The 22,252-nt window shown below is 47.2% G+C and overlaps 1 gene segment (V, D, J or C); it reads right to left on the reverse strand.

The window, feature by feature from the left end:
* The window catches only part of LOC132824820 (Ig heavy chain C region, membrane-bound form-like), an 89,839-nt gene that overhangs the window by 59,804 nt on the left and 7,783 nt on the right, over window positions 1-22,252 (reverse strand). The window contains 1 exon segment of the C gene segment in view: window positions 21,091-21,300. Within this exon segment, the coding sequence occupies window positions 21,091-21,300 (210 nt within the window).

Consider the following 22,252-nt stretch of genomic DNA (forward strand, 5'->3'; position numbering starts at 1 on the left):
TAGAATTTATGACTATTTAAAAAGCATAGCGTGATTAAAGGCAGTCAGCATGGTTTTCTGAGGTGCAGGTCATGCCTCACAAATCATATTGAGTTCTTTGTGGATGTGACAAGACAGATAGATGAAGGTCGAGCAGTGGATGTGGTGCATGTGGACTTCAGCAAGGCATTTGATAGGGTTCCCCATGGAAGGCTCATTCATTAAGTCAGGAGGTGTGGATTACAGGGAGATTTGGCTATTTGGATTCAGAATTGGTTAGCTGATAGAAGGCAGAGAGTGGGTGCAGATGAAAATGTCTGACTGGTGGTCAATTTTGAGTGTTGTCCCGCAGGGCTTTGTTCTTGGGTCTCTGCTCTTTGTAGTTTTTATAAATGACTTGGGTGAGGAGATTGAGGGATGGGTTATTAAATTTGCAGATGGCACATAAGTTGGAGGTGCCGTTGATAGCATCGAGAGCCATTGCAGGCTGCAGCGCAACATAGACAGGATGCAGAGTTGGGCTGAGAAATGGCAGATGAATTCAACCTGCATAAAAGCGAAATGATGCAATTTGAAAGGTTGAACTCGAATGCTGAATGTAGGATTAAAGGCAGGATTCTTGGCAGTGTGGGGGAACAGAGGGATATGGGTGTTCAAGTACATAGCTCCCCAAATTTGCTACCCAAGTGGGTTGTTAAGAAAGCATATGGTGTTTTAGCTTTCATTAACAGGGTGATCAAGTCCCCGGTGAGACCACACTTGGAATATTGTCTCCAGTTCTGGTTGCCCTCCTACAGGAAAGATACAGAGACTTTGGAGAGGGTGCAAAGAAGGTTTACCAGGATGCTGCCTGGACTGGAGGGCTTGCGTTATGAAGAGAGATTGACGAAGCTCAGACTTTTCTCTCTGGAGAGAAGGAGGAAGAGAGGAGACCTGGTCGAGATATACAAGGTAATGAGAGTAAGAGTTAGAGTCAATAGCCAGAGACTTTTCCCCAGGACAGGATTGACTGGCACGAAGAGTCATAGTTTTAAATTATTAGGAGAAAGGTTAAAATGGTTGTCAGAGTAGGGTCTTTATGCAGAGAGTTGTGAATGCATGGAATGCGTTGCCAGCTGTGGTGGTGGAAGCACAGTCATCAGGGACAATTAAGCGACTACTGGACATGTACATGGATAACAGTGAATTGAGGGGTGCATAAGTTAATTTATTTTATTTTACATTAGGATTAGACCTTGGCAAAACATCGTAGGACAAAGGACCTGATCTGTACTGTACTGTTCTATGTAAACAACAGCTATTTACAACTCTGAACCTCATTTCTCTTTAATATCTTTTCTTCTATATCCAACTCTATACTGATCGAATGAACCCCAATTAAAATTTGCAACATATTAATTTTCAAAACCAGACAGCGGCTGCCGTCTCCAGTGACTATCTTCCTGTTTGTAGATCTCCCTGGGTCGTCTTCGGAATTCTGCTGCAAGGGTGAAAAAAGTACCTTTGATTGAAAGTGTTTTGAATGGCACTCTCTCTCTACCTCTCTCTCGCTAACTCTCAAAATGCTGACGGTTGATACCCTAAATATTGGATCAACTCACTGGTTCGAAGTTGTCAACATTGTACAATTCAAATTCCGTTGGGTTTTAGTATATTGGGGCATAATTGAAACTGCCTGGTTGAATTCAATTGGTGGCCAAACTGCTGAGGTATCTAGATTACAACCAAATGTTAAATATTTTCTATTTTCCAGTACACTGTCAGAGGGTCAGTACTGAGGGAGTGCCACACTGTCAGAGGGTAAGTAATGCGGGAGTGCTGCGCTGACAGAGGGTCAGTACTGAGGGAGTGCTGCTCTGGTCGGGGGTTGAGTTCTGAGTGAGCGGTGCATTCTCAGAGGGTTAGAACTGAGGGAGCGCTACACTGTAAGAATGTCTGAACTAAAGTGTGTTGCACTGTCAGAGAGCTGCACTGTCAAAGGGTCAGTACTGAGGGTGCACCGCACTGCTGCACGGTGGGTATGTGGACAGTGCCACATTTTCAGAGGGTCAGCAATGAGGGATCACTGCGCTGTCAGAGGGTCAGTACTGAGGGAACGCTGCACAGTCGGAGGGCCAGTACCAAGGCAACACCACACTGTCAGAGGGTCAGGACTGAGAAAATGCTGTTGTGTCAGAGCATCAATTCTGAGGAAGTGCTGCAGTGTCACAGGATCAGTACTGAGGGAGTGCTGCACTGTCAGAGGTGAGTGCTGACGGAGGGCTGCACTGTCAGAGGGTCAGTACTAAGGGAGTGCTGCACTGTCAGAGGGTCAGTATTGAGGGTGTGCTGCACTGTTAGAGGATCAGTACTGAGGGTGTGCTGCGCTGTCAGAGGGTCAGTACTGAGGGAGTGCTGCAATGCCAGATAGTCAGCACTGACGGATCACTGCGCAGTCAGAAGGTCAGTACTGAGGGAGTGCTGCACTGTCAGAGGTGAGTACTGACGGAGGGCTGCACTGTAAGAGGGTCAGTACTAAGTGAGTGCTGCACTGTCAGAGGGTCAGTATTGAGGGCGTGCTGCACTGTTAGAGGATCAGTACTGAGGGTGTGCTGCACTGTCAGGGGGTCAGAACTGAGGGACTGCACACTGTGAAGAGAGCACTGAGGGAGCAATGTACTGTCATGTGGTCAGTAATGATGGAGTGCTGCACTGTCAGAGGTTCAATACTGAGGGAATGCTGCACTGTCAGAGGGTCAGTACTAAGGGAGCGCTGCACTGATAAAGGGTCAGTACTGAGGGAGTACTGCACTGTCAGAGTGTGAGTACTGAGGGAGTGCTGCACTTTCAGGGGGTCAACACAGACGGCGTGATGAACTGTCGGAGGGTCAGTGCTGAGGGAGCACTTCACTGTCAGAGTGTCAATAGTGAGCAAGTGCTTCACTGTCAGAGTGTCAGTACTGAGGGAGTGCTACTCTCTGAGAGAATCAGTACTGACGGAGTGATGTACTGTGAGAGAGCACTGAGGGAGCAGTGCACTATCAGCGGGTCAGTACTGAGGGAGTGCTGCACTGTCAGACAGTCAGTCCTGAGAAAATGTTGTTGTGTCAAAGCATAATTTCTCAGGGAGTGCTGCAGTGTCAATGGATCAGTACTGAGGGAGCGCCACACTGTCAGAGGGTCAGTACTGCGGGAGTGCTGCACTGTCAGAGGGTCAGTACTGAGGGGTCACTGCGCTGTCAGAGGGTCAGTACGGAGGGAGTGCTGCACTGTCAGAGGATGAGTACTGACGGAATGCTGCATTGTCAGAAGGTCAGTACTGAGGGAGTGCTGCACTGTCAGAGGGTCAGTACTGAGGGAGTGCTGCACTGTCAGAAGGTCAGTACTGAGGGAGTGCTGCACTGTCATAGTGTCACCAATGAGACGGTGCTGCACTGTTAGAGGGTCAGTGTTGATGGAGAGCTGCACTGTCAAAGTGTCAGTACTAAGGGAGTGCTGCACTGTTAGAGGATCAGTATGGAGGGTGTGCTGCAATGTCATGGGTCAGTACTGAGGGAGTGCTGCACTGTCAGAGGGTCAGTACTGAGGGTGTGCTGCACTGTCAGAGGGTCAGTACCGATTGAATGTTGCACTGTCAGAGGGTCAGTATGAGGTGAGTGCTGCACTGTCAGAGGGTCAGTATGGGGGGGTGTGCTGCACTGTCAGAGGGTCAGTACTGGGGGAGTGCTGCACTGTCAGTGGTCCGTACTGAGGGATTGCTGAATTGCCAGAGAGTCAATCCTGATGGGTCATCGCACTGTCGGACAGACAGTAGTCAGGGAATGCTGCATTACCAAAGTGTCAGTACGGACGGAGCACCATACTATCCGAGATTCAGTCCAGACGGAGTACTACACTGTGAAAGAGTCAGTACTGAGGGAGTGCTACACTGGAAGAGCACTGAAGGATCACTGTACTGTCAGAGAGTCTGTAATGAGGGAGAACTGCACTGTCACAGAGTCTGTAATGAGGGAGAGCTGCACTGTCAGATGGTGAGTACTGAGGGAGTGCTGCATTATCAGAGGTCAATACTGAAGGAGCGCTGCACTGTCATAGGGTCAGTGCAGAGGGAGTGCTAAACTGTGAAGAGAGCACTGAGGGAGCACTACACTGTAAGTGGGACATTGCTGAGGGAGTGCTGCACAATCAGAGCGTCAGTACAGGGGGAATTCTACACTGTGAGTGAGTCAGCACTGAGGGATTTCTACCCTGTGAGAGAGCACTGAGGGAGCAGTGCACTGTCGGAGGGTCAGTACCGAGGGAGCGCTGCACTGTCAGAGGGTCAGTACTAAGGGAGTCTGCAATGTCAGAGGATCAGTATGGAGGGTGTACTGCGCTGTCAGTTGGTCACTACTGAGGGATTGCTGAATTGCCGGATAGTCAGTACTGATAGATCACCGCACTGTCGGACAGACAGTAGTCAGGGAATGCCGCATTACCAGAGTGTCAGTATGGGCTGAGCACCACACTGCCAGAGGTTTCAGTCCAGACGGAGTGTTAGGCTGTGAAATAGTCTGTACTGAGGGAGTGCTACAATGTGAGAGAGCACTGAGGGATCACTGTACGGACAGAGGGTCTGTAATGAGGAGAACAGCATTGTCAGAGAGTCTGGAATGAGGGAGAGCTGCACTGTCAGAGGATCAGTACTGAGGGAGTGCTGCATTATCAGAGGTGAGTACTAAAGGAGTGCTGCACTGTCAGAGGGTCAGTGCAGAGGGAGTGCTACACTGTGAAGACAGAAATGAGGGAGAACTACACTGTAAGTAGGACAGTTACTGAGGGAGTGCTGCACTATCAGAGGGTCAGAACTGAAGGATTGTTACACTGTGAGAGAGTCAGCACTGAGGGCGTGCTACACTGTAAGAGAGCACTGAGGGAGCATTGCAATGTCGCAGGGTCAGTACTGAGGGAGAGCTGCACTGTTGGAGGGTAAGTACTGAGGGAGTGCTGCACTGTCAAAGGGTCAGTACTGAGGGAGTGATACACTGTCAAAGGGTCAGCACTGAGGCAGCGCCGCACTGTCAGAGAGTCATTACGTCGGGATTGCTGCACTGTGAGAGGGTCAGTATGGAGGGTGTGCTCGACTGTTAGAGTATCAGTACTGAGGGAGTGCTGCACTATCAGAGGGTCAGTACGGAGGGAGTGGTACACTATGAGCCAGTCAGCACTGACGGAATGTTACACTGTGTGGGAGCACTGAGGAAGAAGGGCGCTGTCGGAGGGTCAGTACTGAGGGAGTGCTGCACTGTCAGAGGGTCAGCACTGAGGTTTTGCAGCACTGTCAGGGAGTCAGCACTGAGGAAGCGCCGCACTGTCAGAGAATCATTACGTCGGGAGTGCTGCATTGTTAATGACTCAGTACTGAGGGAGTGCCGCACTATCAGAGGGTCAGTACTGAGGGAGTGCTGCACTGTCAGAGAGTCAGTACTGAGTGTGTGCATCATTGTCAGCGAGTCAGTGCTGAGGGAATGCTGCACTGTCAGAGTGTCAGTACTGAGTGAGTGCATCACTGTCAGAGGGTCAGGAGTGAAGGAGTGCATCACTGTCAAAAGGTCAGTACTGAGTGTGTGCATCATTGTCAAAGGGTCAGTATGGAGAGAGTGCAGCATTGTCGGAGGGTCAGGACAGAGGAATTGCTGTGCATTGAGAGGGTCCAAAATGATGAAGTGCACATTCTCTGAGCATCATTAAAAGTGGCTAGCCATGCTGTGAGACGGTTACTACTGAGGGAGCGCTGCACTGTGAAAAGGTTAGAACTAAGGGAGCACCGCGCAGTGAGTGGGTCAGTACCGAGGGATCAATGCGCTGTGAGGGGTTCAGTACCGAGGGAGCACCACGCTACGTGTCGACAGTACTGCGAGAGTGCTACATTGCTAAACGGTCAGGACAAAGGCATTGCTGGACTATCACAGATGCAGGATCGAGGCAGTGCAGCACGGTCAGAGTGTCAGTACCGAGGGAGTGCTGCCCTGTCAGGGCATGTGTATTGAGGGAGCATCTCATTGTCAGGGGGTCAGGACTGAGCATGTGCTGCACTGTCAGTGGGTCAGTACTGAGGGAGTGCTACACTGTGAGAGTCAGTACTGAGGGAGTGATACACTGTCGGAGAGCACTGAGGGAGTGGTGCATTATCAGAGGGTCAGTACTGAGGGAGTGCTGCACTGTCAAGCAGTCAGAACTGAGAAAATGCTGTTGTGTGGAAGCATGATTTCCGAGGGAGTGCTGCAGTGTCAAAGGATCAGTACTGAGGGAGTGTCACACTGTCAGAGGTTCAGTAATATGGGAGTGCTGCACTGTCAGAGCGTCAGCATTGAGGGGTCACTGTGCTGTCAGAGGGTCAGTACTGAGGGAGTGCTGCACTGTCAGAGGGTCAGTATGGGGGAGTGCTGCACTGTCAGAGGGTCAGTACTGAAGGAGTGCTGCACTATCAGAAGGTCAATACTGAGGGAGTGCTGCGCTGTCAGAAGGTCAGTATGGAGGGTGTGCTGCACTGTCAGAGGCTCAGTACTGAGGGATTGCAGAACTGTCAGATAGTCAGTCTTGATGGATCACCACACTGTCGGACAGACAGTAGTCACGGAATGCTGCATTACCAGAGTGTCAGTAAGGACGGAGCACCACAATGTCAGAGGTTCAGTCCAGACTGAGTGCTACACTGTGAAAGAGTCAGTACTGAGGGAGTGCTACGCTGGGAAAGCACTGAGAGAGTGCTGAACTGTCAGAGGGTCAGCATTGAGGGGTCACTGTGCTGTCTGAGGGTCAGTATTGAGGGAGTGCTGCAGTATCAGAGGTCAGTACTAAGGGAGCATTGCACTGTAAGTGGGTCTGTAATGAGGGAGTGCTGCACTATCAGAGTGTCAGAACTGAAGGAGTGTTACACTGTGAGAGAGTCAGCACTGAGGGAGTGCTATACTGTGAGAGAGCACTGAGGGAGCAGTGCACTGTCGCAGGGTCAGTACTGAGGGTGTGCTGCACTGTCAGAGGGTCAGTACTGAGGGAGTGCTGCACTATCAGAGGGTCAATACTGAGGGAGTGGTACACTGACAAAGAGTCAGCACTGAGGCAGCGCCGCACTGTCAGAGAGTCATTACGTCGGGATTGCTTCACTGTGAGAGGGTCAGTATGGAGGGTGTGCTGCACTGTTAGAGTATCAGTACTAAGGGAGTGCTGCACTATCAGAGTGTCAGTATGGAGGGAGTGGTACACTAAGAGCCATTCAGCACTGACGGAATGCTACACTGTGAGGGAGCACTGAGGAAGAAGTGCGCTGTCGGAGGGTCAGTACTGAGGGAGTGCTGCACTGTCAGAGGGTCAGCACTGAGGAAGCGCCGCACTGTCAGAGAGTCATTACATCGGGAGTGCTGCACTGTCAAATACTCAGTACTGAGGAAGTGCCGCACTATCAGAGGGTCAATACTGAGGGAGCGCTGCACTGTCAGAATGTCAGTACTGAGGGAGTGCTGCACTGTCAGACGGTCAGTATGGGGGTATGCTGCACTGTCAGAGGGTCAGTACTGAGGGAGTGTTGCACTATTAGAAGGTCAATACTGAGGGAGTGCTGCACTGACAGAGTGTCAGTATGGAGGGTGTGCTGCACTGTCAGAGGCTCAGTACTGAGGGAGGTCTGCACTGTCAGAGGGTCAGCACTGAGGAAGCGCCGCACTGTCAGAGAGTCATTACGTCGGGAGTGCTGCACTGTCAAAGACTCAGTACTGAGGGAGTGCCGCACTATCAGAGGGTCAGTACTGAGGGAGCGCTGCACTGTCAGAGGGTCAGTACTGAGGGAGTGCTGCACTGTCAGACGGTCAGTATGGGGGTATGCTGCACTGTCAGAGGGTCAGTACTGAGGGAGTGCTGCACTATTAGAAGGTCAATACTGAGGGAGTGCTGCGCTGTCAGATTGTCAGTATGGAGGGTGTGCTGCACTGTCAGAGGCTCAGTACTGAGGGAGGGCTGCACTGTCAGAGGGACAGTACTGAGGGATTGCTAAATTGCCAGATAGTCAGTCCTGATGGATCACCGCATTGTCGGACAGACAGTAGTGAGGAAATGATGCATTATCAGAGTGTCAGTATGGACGGAGCACCACAATGTCAGAGGTTCAGTCCAGACTGAGTGCTACACTGTGAAAGAGTCAGTACTGAGGGAGTGCTACACTGGGAGAGCACTGAGGGATCTCTGCACTGTCATAGAGTCTGTAATGAGGGAGTGCTGCACTGTCAGAAGGTCAGTACTGAGGGAGTGCTGCATCATCAGAGGTCAGTACCGAGGGATCAATGCGCTGTGAGGGGTTCAGTACTGAGGGAGCACCAAGCTATGTGACGGACAGTCAGTACATTGCTAAATGGTCAGGACAAAGGCATTGTTGGACTATCAGCGATGCAGGATCGAGGCAGTGCAGCACGGTCAGAATGTCAGTACCAAGGGAGTGCTGCCCTGACAGGGCATGTGTATTGAGTGAGCAGCATATTGTCAGAGGATCAGGACTGAGCATGAGCTGCACTGTCAGTGGGTCAGTACTGAGGGAGTGCTACACTGTCAGAGAGCACTGAGGGAGCAGTGCACTATCAGAGGGTCATTACTGAGGGAGTGCTGCATTGTCAGGCAGTCAGAACTGAGAAAATGCTGTTGTGTGGAAGCATCATTTCCGAGGGAGTGCTGCAGTGACGAACAATCAGTACTGAGGGAGTGCCACACTGTCAGATTTTCAGTACTGTGGGAGTGCTGCACTGTCAGAGGGTCAGCATTAAGGTGCCATTGTGCTGTCTGAGGGTCAGTATTGAGGGAATGCTGCATTATCATCGATCAGTACTAAGGGAGCACTGCACTGTAAGTGGGTCTGTAATGAGGGAGTGCTGCATTGTCAGAGTGTCATTACTGAGGGAGTACTACACTGTGAGAGAGTCAACACTGAGGGAGATCTACAATGTGAAAAGAGCACTGAGGGAGCACTAGAATGTCAGAGGATCAGTGCTGAGTGTGTGCTGCACTGTAAGAGGGTCAGTACTGAGAAAATGACGTTGTGTCAGAGCATCATTTCTGAGGGAGTGCTGTAATGTCAAAGGATCAGTACTGCGGGAGTGCTGCAATGTCAGAGAGTGAGAACTGTGGGATCACTGCGCTGTCAGAGGGTCAGTACTGAGGGAGTGCTGCACTGTCAGAGGGTCAGTACTGTGGGAGTGCTGCAATGTCAGAGAGTCAGCACTGTGGGATCACTTCGCTGTCAGAGGGTCAGTACTAAGGGTGTGCTGCACTCTCAGTGGGTGATTATGGGGGGCGTGCTGCACTGTCAGAGGGTCAGTGCTGAGGGAGTGCTGCACTGTCAGAGGGTCAATGCTGATGGAATGCAGCACTGTCAGAGGATCAGTATGGAGGGTGTGCTGCACTGTTAGAGGATCAGTACTGAGGGTGTGCTGCACTGTCCGAGGATCAGTACTGAGGGAGTGCTGCACTGTCAGAGGGTAAGCATGCGGGTGTGCTGCACTGTCAGAGGGTTAGTACTGTGGAGTGCTGCACTGTCAGAGGGTCAATGCTGAGGGAGTGCTGCACTTTCAGTGGGTCAGTATGGGGTTGCGCTGCACTGTCAGAGGGTCAGTGTGGGGGGTGCGCTGCACTGTCAGAGTGCCAGTACTGAGGGAGTGCTGCACTGTCAGAGGGTCAATACTGAGAGAGAGCTGCATCATCAGAGGTCAGTACTGAGGGAGTGCTGCACTGTCAGAGGGTCAATACTGAGGGAGAGCTGCATCATCAGAGGTCAGTACTGAGGGAGTGCTGCACTGTCAGAGGGTCAGTACTGAGAGAGTGCTGCATCATCAGAGGTCAGTACTGAGGGAGTGCTGCACTGTCAGAGGGTCAGTACTGAGGGAGAGCTGCACTGTCAGAGGGTCAGTAATGAGAGAGTGCTGCACTGTCAGAGGGTCAGTACTACGGGAGTGCTGCACTGTCGGGTCTGCACTGAAGGATCATTGCGCTGTCAGAGGGTCAGTACTTAGGGAGTGCTACACTGTCAGATGGTGAGTAGTGAGGGTGTGCTGCACTGTCAGACGGTCAGTACTGAGGGAGTGCGGCACTCTCAGAGGGTCAGTACTGAGGGAGTGCTGCTCTGTTAAGGGGTCTGTAATGAGGGATTGCCGCAATGTCAGAGGTTCAATATGGGGGCTGTGCTGCACTGTCAGAGGGTCATTACTGAGGGAATGCTGCATTGTTGGAAGTCAGTTCTGATAGAGTGGCACACTGTTAGAAGGTCATAACTGAGGGAGCAGTGCACTGTCAGTGCAACAGTCTGGGGGAAACCTGCATTGTAAAAGAGTCAGTACTGATTGAATGCCACACTATCAGATGGCCTAACTTCTGCTCCCATGTCTAGTAGTCTAAGAGGAATATGTGAAATTGTTCAGTACATTTTTGCCTCTCATTCGTACAACCCCTGCTCAGCAATTCCCACGTCCAGATTCCAGAGACTGTGTTCAAACAGTCTTCAATTGGTTATTGAACCTGAAGAGATTCCACCCTCTTTTCCCAGGGTTAGAGCTTTTGTTTTGCGTGTCTGACCTGCCAGCTCAAAGGGATATTTTCATGCCGCAGGGCTGAGGTTTATTCCTCGGCTTCCATGTACTCATTCCGAATGAATCCCACTAAACCACACTCAGCACGGTCGTGTGTTCATTATTTCTGATCTTCCCAAGTTAATCCACGCCCAGACTGACATCCCACACTTCTCCAACTTGCATCACAGGCTATTTGCCTGGGAGAGAGGAGTGCCAAGAGAGGAAATGAAGATCTGAAAGGACTTTACAGTGACATTACGGGTAAACTGATAATGACAGAAAGAGTAGGTTGTGGAACACAGTGACAAGTTGTGCATGGACTCAGAGGCTACAGTGAATGGATGCATTATGTCGGTGCTCATTGGGACAGGATTGATATGAAATCGTGGAGATGCTCTGTGATACAATTAAATGAATCAGCATATCGAGAGAGACAGAGAGAGAGAGAGAGAGAGAGAGATGGTTCTGAGTGGTGTGGCCTTCTTAAAACCCGATAAATGTCCAAAGACGGTAGAAATGTATCTCAGTTTACCGAACGAGTGATGGAGGAAGTAGCAAGTACACTTGCAAACATTTTCAAATCCCCTCCGACCACAGGAGAGGTGTCGTCGGACTGACCATGTGGTACTGTTATTCAAGAAGGAGCATGTGATATACTAGGCAACTATAGGCCAGTCAGGCTAATATCGTGGGTGGGACATCTGATGGAAGCAATTTTGGGAAATAGAATTAATCAGCATTTAAAGAGACTGGAGTTTATGAAGAACAGTCAGAATGGTTCTATAAAGGGGAGCTCAGGTCTGACCAACGGGATTGCATTTTTTTAGGAGGTGACCAGGCCCAGGTGTGCAAATAAGGTCAATAATTTCCTGTTGTCTTGGAGGCCAGTAAGGCATTTACCAGGACCCATGCTGGAAATTGATGGTGAACGTAAAAACGTAAGATCCAAGGAATTTAGCAGATAATGCTGAGTGGCAGGAAACAGACAGTGATGATCCAGTTGGCAATCTCTGTCTGTTCATGTCTCACAGAAGTTACTGTTGGGGGTCTTGCTGATGTGGCTGAGAGACAAGTTTTAGATTTGAAAGGTGGAGGGTTAATCATTGGGTTCATGAACGATCTGAAGATTGGTGTGGTGATAAATACTGAGGAAGATAGCCTTAGGTTACAGAAGGATGGAGATGGCCTTGTCAGATGGACTGATCAGTGGAAATGGGTGAGGTGCCTGAAGACTGGAGGGTGATTAATGATGTGCCATTATTGAAGTAAGGCTAGAAGGAATAACCATTGAACTATGGAGCTGTGAGCCTGATGGCAGTGGTGGGTAAGCTGTTGGAGGGCATTCTGAGAGACAAGTTACATGCATTTGGAAAAGCAAGAATTGATTAGGCATGGTCAGCAAGGCTTGTGGAAATCGTTTGTCTAACTTCATTGAGTTTTTGAAGCGTTGACCGAAAAGATGGATGAGAAGTTTTCACATGGGAGACTGCTTAGTAAAAGGTTAGATGACATGACACCCAGGGAGAGAGGACAGCGCGGTGCCTCAGTGGTTACCACTGCTTCCTCACAGCACCAAGGACGCAACTTTGATCCGAGCTCCGACGACTGTCTTTGTGGAGTTTACAAATTCTCCCTGTAACTGTGCGTTTCTTCTGGGTGCTCCGGTTTCTACCAACTATCCAAAGATGTGCAGCTTAGGTGGGGTGGCCATGGGAAATGCAGAATTACTGGGATAGAATAGAGAGTGGGAGTGTAGATGGGATGGTTTTCAGATGGTTGGTGTGGACCTGATGGACTGAATGGCTTGATTTTACACTGTAGGAATTCTATGATTAATCCTGAGACCCAATAATGTCTGAGGACCAGGGCTCCAATCTTGGACTGCACTGGATGCGAGTCCTTACAGTCTGAAGGGGTTTGTAGATGAACGTTGTGTGAAGGGTGGGCTAGGCTGTATTCTGAGGTGTTGAGGGTGTGAATGTTTTAAGGAGGTATTGTCTGAGGGACGCTGGGGTTAAACACAATAGAGTGGTGCTTTCCGAGGTATGAGGGAGCACTATCTGACGGTACAAGGTGCAGAATTTCGAAAGGTACAGATACACCTCCCTGATCATTTCCTCAGGGTCCGCACGGAAAGCTGATTTTGTAATTTGGGTTGGAGGCTCTTTTTAGAAGGTTCAGATCTTTTTAAACAATCAGTGAAAGATAACATCACCATGTGTCTTCAAAATGGATTGGAGGAAAACTGTTGTCAATCTATGGTCACTTGTTGCTTGGAGATGCTTCATAAAAACAGGCACCCAAACAGAACAACGCCATCGATGCAAGAAGTGGTGCACGGGAAGATCCAACAAGTCATTTGCAGTTGCTGTCTGTCTGCCTAGAGCAGTCATCATTCGAGATCAGGGTACAATCCCATGAGAAATAATCTCTCCATCATACCTTCCTCCACATTTGTACAGTAATTGTGGTTTGTGTGTGTTTCTCTGAGAGAGAGAGAGACAGAGAGTGAGTGTCTGTCCGTGTGCATGAGAGAGAGAGTGCATGTGTCTGTATCTCTGTATGTCTGCATGTGTGAGAGAGGGATTATGTGTTTGTGTATGTGTCTGTCTGAGTGTGTGTTTGTGTGTGTGTGAGAGAGAGAGGAATATGTGTGTGTTTGAGTGAGTGAGCATGTGTTTGAAAGAGAGAGTGTGTGTTTGTGTGCATGTGTTTGAGGGAGTGTGTATGTGTGTGTGTTTGAGGGAGTGTGGTGTGAACTAGCCAGTCTTATGGTGTGCCCAGCTCCTGTTTCAGGTGAATTTGTCCTTGTGTCTCCAAAGACACAAAATCTGTAACGGTGGCTGAACTGGGGTAAAGAGAGTATTGTTCATTCCAGTGGGAATTCATCCAGTAAACCTTCTCTGAACTGTTCCTCACACGTTAACATCCCTCTCGCAGTACAGTGACCAATCCTGCACACAGTGCTTCAGCTGCAACCCAACGTAATGTCACCGTAGACTTACCAGAGCATGGGGCATCTCCTCATTAGAAAGCGGTGTCTGGATCAGAGGGTCAGCATGGCCCCAGCTGAGGGGAGATGTTGGCAAGGAGAGTCTTTCAGGGTAACCCCAGCTGGTGTGGGAAGTGAACCCATGCTGTTGGTTTTACTCTGCATTGCAAACCGACTGTTTAACCAACTGAGATAACTTACTTCACTCCAGGGGCATACCCTGTATAATCCAATCAGAGCCAGCCTGCACCTCAATAGGAGCCAGGAACAAGGCCATTCGGCACCACTTTAACCCAGAAGGGAGAGCACAGGAAGCTGATGAAGGAAACAAGCCCCTCCCGCGTGGCCTTCTGAAATGGAGCTGGAGGACAGAGCATATCTGGCCAGCTGTTTGCTTCGCCGGAACTGGCCTGCTCCACCTTACATTGAGAACCTGGAGATTTCACTTCTCACTCAGAGGCTGCAACTCCAATCCAGATTGGTTCCCTCGGTGACTCACGGAAGAGTGCAGCACTCTACAGATCAGGCCCTTGTATAGTTATAATCTCCAGTGTGGGGACCAAGAGCTGTGAGATAGCATTAAGAATATAACACCATCCGAAATAAGAACACGAGGAGGACATTCAGCCCCTCCAGCCTGCTCTGCTATTCAATACGATCATGGATGATTTAGCATTTGATTTGGGAGCTGAAACCAGTACAATACAAAGACAGAGAAAACAAATTATTCTGCCATGAGGAATCATCAGAGAGAATGAACATATATATACACACACACACTGACACACACGAACTGTGGGATTCAGGTTGTCCATGGCAACTTTACCACAAGGGGGCGTTGTCTACACTGAGGAGAGACAAAGGTGCAAAATGCTCGAGAGGGGGCAGCTGCACAGTCTGATCCCAACGATTTCACTGCTTCCCACTCCCATGACTGCTTTCATGTCCATTTCTGTGTTCCCAGTTCACTGTCCCACGTCATTCCTTCAATTCCTATCTCTCAACATATTTCAAATTTCTGCCCTATTGACATTTCCCTGTAGATTCCCTTCCTACAACACTCTGCCCCTTTGTCACCGCACCATGTTTTTCAGGAATCCTTTTTTTTTTAAAGATATTTTTATTAGAAATTTAATCTTTTGACAGATTTACAAAAATAAACAGAACTTTCAAGCACAAACATTAATATAAAAATAGATCTTAAATATATAATCATCAAAATTCAAAGGAATGATACTAAAGAAGAAAGAAAAACAATGAAACTCAGTTAACTACTAATCTAATCAATCTTCCACAAAACCAACTCCTTGCTCATCTCTCTCTGCATCTTTCTCTCAGCTCTGTGGGATCTTGTTATTCTTGTCTGTACAACATTCTCACTGCATCGCAGCAGCTCCCCCCATCCCCCACTCTTTCAGCTCTATCTCTCTGCTGTTGCAACTCTTCTCTCTCTCTCTCTCTCTCTCTCTCTCTCTCTCTCTCTCTCTCTCTCTCTCTCTCTCTCTCTCTCTCTGTCCTATGTCTCTCCCTGGGATTTCTCTCTTGCTGTCTGTCTGACCTTCTGTCCCTGTCTTTGCCTCCCCTTTTTCTCCTTGTATCTGTCTGACATTGCATTTATCTTCCTCGGATTTTACTCTCTTTTTCTCTCCCCCCCTCTCTCTTGCTCTCTTTCAGTTCTTCTCACTTTACTTCCCCCCACCCCCCCCGTCTGCCTGTCTTTCTCGTGTATTCTCCCTCCCTCTCACTGTCTGTCTATTCCTCTCTCTTTCTCTCCTGTAGTTTCTCTCTATCTTTCTCCCTAGACTCCTGTCCCAGTAACTGGGGAAGTGACATTGGGAAGAGTTTGCCTCTGTGCCGCTGGATGCTATACAGTTAATGCAGGGTGATCCAACTTTTCCTGGTCTCTGCTGGGTTTTACACAGACGGTGGGGACAAGGTGAGTGTAAGGGACTTAAAGTACTTTTCTCATTGAGTCTGAAGTCGAGGAAAAGAGAAGGGGAGGGTGACAAAAAGAGAGAGCGGGAGACATGGAGAGAATGGGGGTGGAGAAAGTGAGGAGAGAGAGATGGGCAGTGAGAGACAGGGAGACGGAGAGAGTGAGGGAAGGACGGAGTGAGAGAGACAGGGAGAGAGAGAAGGACACATATGGAGGGAGAAGGACAGTGTGTGTGACTGGGGAAAGTTGCAAAGTGGGATCTAGTTGTGCATTACAGCAATCAGTCAAAAGGCGAGTTAGTCTCTGCACCATGTTCTCCAGCCCAGGGGCTGTGAGCCTGCATGGGAAAGGAGGAGAGTGGGAGACAAGGGGGGATTGGGACAGTCAGAGACAGGGGGAGTGTTTGGGGATTTGGGGTTGGTGAGAAAGGATGGGTTGTTGTCAGAGAGAGATGGAGGGAGGGATCGCATATGATGCAAAGTCTGAGACAGCGTGGAGAACAGGCGTCCACAGAAAGGAGAGTCAATGAGGCCATTCAGCGGCCAATTCCTGACGTCCCTGAATAGGACCAGGATCATTTAATGTGGAAGGGGCGATAATGGGCAGAAAGGACTCTATTTGTGATGCAAACCTTCTGTAATTCTGGGAATGGGATCTTGCTGTATATTAAAACACTCACAGGCCAGTCAGTCAACCCAGACCCATTTACCTGTATGAGAAAGTGAGGACTGCAGATGTTGGAGAGTCAGTGTTACAAAGTGTGGAGATGGGGAAGCTCACCAGGTTAGGCAGGAGAGTCGATGGTTCAGGCCGGGCCTGCTGTGCTTTTCCAGCTCCACACTTTTCCACTCAATTCCCTCTGCCACACGGAGTGGGGCTCACAGCAACGATGGGGTGGGGCAGCAAAATATTCGAGGGGGCACAGTTAGTGAGGCAGTTACTTGGGAGGGAAGATATTTGGGGAAGGGGATAAATTTGAGAGGAGTGTGAAAATGTGCGGCAAAATATTTTGAGTGTGTTGAAAATTGGGTGAGCACTTTCAGGTCTGAAATAGGGAAATAAAAGAGAAAGGGAGGTGAGAAAAAGAGGGAGAGATGGAGAGAGTTAGGATGGAGATGGGGGATGAAAGAATGTTGGGCAGAAAGAGACAGGGAGAGGGAGACAGTGAGAAAAAAGGCAGAGTCTGAGAGAGAGAGAGGGAGACAGAGAGACAGGCAGAGAGCGAAGGACAGAGAGAGGGAAGAAGGGTTGTCAGACTGAGACAAAGAGGAGTTAAAGCATGGGGAGACTGAAGGGGTGACTCTCATTATTCCAGTTAGTTACAGCTCTCTCTCTCTCTCTCTCTATCAATAGTTTTCCACATTCACTCTCTCCCATGCTTCTGGGGTTTACTTCCGCCTGACTTTCTATCTCTCCCTCTTTCCCCACCACCCCACCCCCACCCCTCCCCCTCCCTCTCTCTCTCTGGTTCTGTCTTTGGGTTTGCAAACCTGCTTTCTTTCTGTCTGTCTCTTGTCATGCTGGTCTCAGATGGCCTCCAGAAGATTGAAGACATCAGTCTTTGTTCATTTTGTTCATTTCTGGATGCTTTTCCAGAAAGTTCTGTAGTTCTGGCCAATTAGGAGAATCGGTTAATAGTTTGAAGCACTTCCAACCATTTGGATGGATTGTTGCTGTTAGTTTCTTTGTGTAGCAGGACCCGGTGCCTTCCTTTGTCGGCCCTCCTTTGTTTTGTGGAGACGTTCTTCGGTATATCTCTGCCCAGGAGAACTGTTGCCTTTTACATTATGCTGATGACATGACCGCTTGGCTGCTGTGTTTGCACTGTGCCTGGTGTGTGGGTTTTGTGATTTGGGAGATTTACTTGGCCAATATACCTTGGCTGTCTATCTGTGTTTTAGCCAGGAGGTTGTGACATTTCCCCCAACTCATCGACTTAGATGGAAAGAAGCTTATACAATGAATTGCAATGTTATACAATGCTTATACAATGCCATTGTCAGAGTATCCAACTGTCTGACCAAAAGCAATGATGTATGTTATAAATAAGAAACGTAGTTTTCTGCAGGCGATATAGAAATGTAATTGTTGTAAGTGCGAGTGGAGTATAATTTCTGTAGATAGGTGAGGTGTGAGACATTATACAAACGGTCATGGAATTCTTGTAACATGTAGTATACTTAAGGCTGACACTTTAATGAATAAAGGGGGTCTTTTAAATAAGTAGTTTTAAAGAAAATAGTTTTAAGCTAGGAAATAACTATGGAGTATTGTAGCTGACCACAAAAGAAGAAGTAAGGGTATTTTCACAATAAAGCTTATAGTAGCAGAACAAGGAAAGCAGACATCCAAGGACACGGACAGCCTGGTACATAGATAAGGAAAGAGAAAAACAAGTGAAGTAATTATCTTCAGGTTAGTCTCAAGTAAAGGCCAAATAAGGGAATGAAATGAAATAAATGATTATGATAGGGTACGAATCGGGAAAGGGGATGTGAGCCTGCAACACACAAACTGTATAAAAATGATTGCATAACTGATATCTTTGCACTTTTTGCCAGGCTAGCTGGATACCCGGACTTGCAAGTTCTTAATAAATTTACCTTGTTTCCATGGCTTTGTCTCCGGCTGATTTATAAGTGAGTTTTGTTTCTAACAATTTGGGGGCCTCGACCGGGATACAAAACTCCGACCACTCAACACTCTTGGGATGAGGTGGGGAGGTGCACCTCGCCGATGTCGGCGATCTCCTACACACTTGTTTGCCACCTGCGGTTTGGGTGAGTAGGATCCGGACGGGCAGCCCTGGAAACAAGGAGGGGTTTTGCAGTGACAATAAGAGCTGTGGGGTTTTGCAGTGACCAAAAGAGCTGCAGATATTGCCGCACAGGTTAGGAGCCAGCTGCGACCAGGTAACTCTGTACACAGACCAAGGTAAGAAAATTCACCTTTAAGTATTACCTTGGTGGTCAGGATAACCTTAAATGGTCGGGAACGTATGAAAAGTATGGGGAATTGGCAAAATCTGAATTAAAGCATATGTTAATGGACAACAGCCCGTGTCAGATGGGCTAGTCGGCGAAGGGCTACTGAGAGTGCACTTCGTAACTAACTTATGGCCAGACGTCTAGAAAAATAGTCAAAAGTTAGAAGACTTGTTGTAGGAAGCTCAAAGTGTCTGTGTGTGTGTGTGTGTGTGTGTGTGTGTGTGTGTGTGTGTGTGTGTGTGTGTGTGTGTGTGTGTGCGTGAGAGAGAGAGAGAGAGAGAGAGAGAGAGAGAGAGAGAGAAGAGCTGTACAGCTAGTAGAAATTTTAACCCTTTGTGATCTGGTTTGAATGCACATTTGTTTGTTGATGATTGAATGTTAACAGTTGAAGTCTCAAAAAGCATATAATTGGTCAAATTAATCAGACGAGTACGGTGTCTAGTCAGGACACTGAAGGGGGTGTGGAAGAAGGTGACACAGGACCTCATTAAGATTAATTAAATTAACAACAATGGGACGCACGGGGAATTGCCTGTGTAACGATGATCTGTAAATAATGTTAAAGTGGAATATATTTCGCCCGATAGTCTTTGGGGAGAATGTTGGGTAATTTGGAACACCACTCCAGCACGCGGGAGAAAGATAAGACTACAATGATAAAATATTGTTGTTTCGTTTGGACTAGAGAAAGTATTAAGGCGTCTGTTTTTTTTGGCCAAGTATGGGTCCAATGTGGATTGGCTGTATCAAGATTTTAATATATATGTCAATCGAAAAGAACCTACAATCAAGAAGAGTCCGATTATGCGGCTTGTTGGATAGGGAGCGCAGGAGTAAAATTATGTTGCATGAATACGGAGGACTCATGGAAAGAACAAAAGAAAAGAATGAAAAAGTGAAGCCACAATGGGATCCCTTAATGTGTTTGCCGCTATCGTATACTACTCCCCAGAAAGAGCCTACAGCTCCCGAAGTAGAACCGAGTCCAGACATAGAAAGGGGAATGGACTCTGAACTAAAAGATGCAGAACCTAGGGGGCTCACAATCACTCGAGCCACCACACGTAAAGGGAGGGCAGAGATAATGGAAAATGTAAAATTCTGTCCCTTACGTGAGGTTCCGATTGGGGAAGGTACAATCGGATATATAAATGCTCCCTTAACTGGCAGTGAAGTTCGGGTCTTTAAAAAGGAAATGAAAAGTTTAACATAAATTCTCAAATGTTGATCCTCAATTGGGAAAATAATAACAGAGAAGATACGGAGTCAATGCGAGATCTCCGAGAAATGGTAATATTAGGAATTAAAGAGGCGACACCAAGATCACAAAACTTTGTTAAGGCCTTTGAAGTATGGCAAGAGAAGGATGAAACCCCTTCTGCATTTCTTCAAAGGCTCAAATAGGCCACAAGGAAGTATTCGGGAATGGATCCCGATAATCAGGTTGCACAGGGACTCTTAAAGGTCCAATGTTTAACCAAATCATGGCCAGACATTCAAAAGAAACTAGAGAAATTAGAGGGATGGAGTGAAAAACCAATAGAAGAACTGCTACGTGACGCACAGATCGTGTATGTAAAAAGGGAAGGCTGGCAGCTTTACAGAATCGAATGGCTTGAGACTATCTTTTGGCCGAAAATGGGGGAACCGGTGCTCTGATTGGTAAGGAATGCTGCATCCCAGACACTTATTCCAGAGTGGAAGAAATAGTAAAGAAAAAGATAAACAATATGAACTCCGAAAAGAAGAAGGACGGGATGGGGATGGGGTAACTGGAGATTGACCGGATGGGAAAATGGTTAGTGAATTTAGGCATTTATGTGCTAGTAATAATTGTAGGTTTGTTGATAGAGTTTAATATGTTAAAATGGATAATGAATAAGCTGGTTTATGTGCTAGTAATAATTGTAGGTTTGTTGATAGAGTTTAATATGTTAAAATGGATAATGAATAAGCTGGTAATGTCTTTGGAAGGACAACAACCAATCATGGTACAAACTAAAAGGACAGAAATGACTAGATTGTGAACATCGGCACAATAGGGTGAAAAGAGGGCAGAAAATAAGATTGCAAAAACAACAAATAGTAAAAAAAAATGGGGGAGCTGTTAGAAATGAGTTATAGTGTTGTTTTTGAAGATATAGTAAAAGCATGCAGAAAAGGGGTACAGCAAGAGAACTATTAACTCTGTAGGCAGTTAGCGACTTTTCAGTGTATAATTGTGGTTAGTAGAATACTAACTTTGGTGTGTAATTACTATAACAAAAAATTCTTTTTGTAAAATGATGCTTTCAACAAAAAGCTGGGATAACCAAAATGCTTGAGCTTTACACAATGATACAAGTTAATGAAATGTCCTAGGATGGAATGCACCAGCAAAATTGATACAAAATGTTAAATTAGATCTTGACAAAATAAATGTATATGTCAGCATTTACAGAAAGGAAGGTTGCCAACCTGGGGAAGGGGGAGGTAATAACGGTGGGGCACAGCTGGGCAGTGGTATGACACAGTAAGAGAGATTGGGTAAGTAGGGGTCTGGAAAGATGACCTCACTCAGCTCAAAGGGTATAACTGTACACTAACCTAAGTTCTAAATTGCTCATTTGCTTATGCAATTGACACCTTTACTTGCAAGTTCGTAATAAATTGTTCTTGCTTCCATGGCTTTGTCTCCAACTGATTTATAAGTGATTTCTGTTTCTAACAAATTGGGGGCCTTGTCCGAGATCCAAAACTCCGACCGCTCGACACTCTTGGGATGACGGTGGAGGTGCACCTCGCCCATCGTCACAAGAGTGTCAAGCGGTCGTGTTTTGGATCCCGGATGAGCCCCAAAATCTGTTACAAACAAAATTCAATGAAATTTAGACGAGACCTCCAAAACTGGAAACAAGACAATTTATTATGAACTTGCAAGTAAGGGCTTCACTTGCATAAGCAAATAATCAAATTAGAGCTTAGGTTAGTGTACGGTTATACCCTTTGAGCTGAGTGAGGTCATCTCTCCAGACTCCTAATTACCCAATCTCTCTTATTTTTCCAGACCACTGCCCAGCTGCGCTCCACCCTTATTACTTCCCCCGTCCCCAAGTTGGCAAACTTCCTTTCTGTAAATGCTGACACACACATTTATTTGTCAAGATCTGATTTAACATTTTGTACCAATTCTGCTGGTACATTCAATCCTCGGCCATTTCATTACCTTGTATCATTTTGTACAGCTCAAGCATTTTGGTTATCCCAGCTTTTTGCTGAAAGCTCAATTTTACAAAAAAAACTTTTTGTTATAGTAATTACACACCAAAGTTAGTATTCTATTCACCACAATTATACACTGAAAAGTCTTTAAATACCTGCAGGGTTAATAGTTCTCTTGCTGTACCCCTTTTCTGCATGCTTTCTCTATATCTGCAAAAACAACACTTTACCCCATTTCTAACAATTTCAGTACGAGAAGTACAGGGGAATTGGCAACTTTCAAAAAAAAAGAAAATAAAGATCTTTAATTGGCTAGACTAATCTAACAAGAAAGGTGTCTAACTGATTCGATCACCCAGCCTTAGACCTGTTGTTAAGAAGGGAACCCCCCACACAGAGATCCGGACCCTGAAGCGGGTGTGGAAAAAGATAACACCGAACCTCAGAGAGGTTAATTAAAATTATATAAAGAAACAGAAGAGTATTAAAATTGGAAATAAAAATGTCAATTTAAATGCACAACAAGACATGAGACAGATATCTGAAGACTATATCCTAATGAACAGTCCTTTAGGAAAGATGCTAAGATATT

Source organism: Hemiscyllium ocellatum, chromosome 19 (assembly GCF_020745735.1).
Source record: "Hemiscyllium ocellatum isolate sHemOce1 chromosome 19, sHemOce1.pat.X.cur, whole genome shotgun sequence".
NCBI lineage: Eukaryota > Metazoa > Chordata > Chondrichthyes > Orectolobiformes > Hemiscylliidae > Hemiscyllium > Hemiscyllium ocellatum.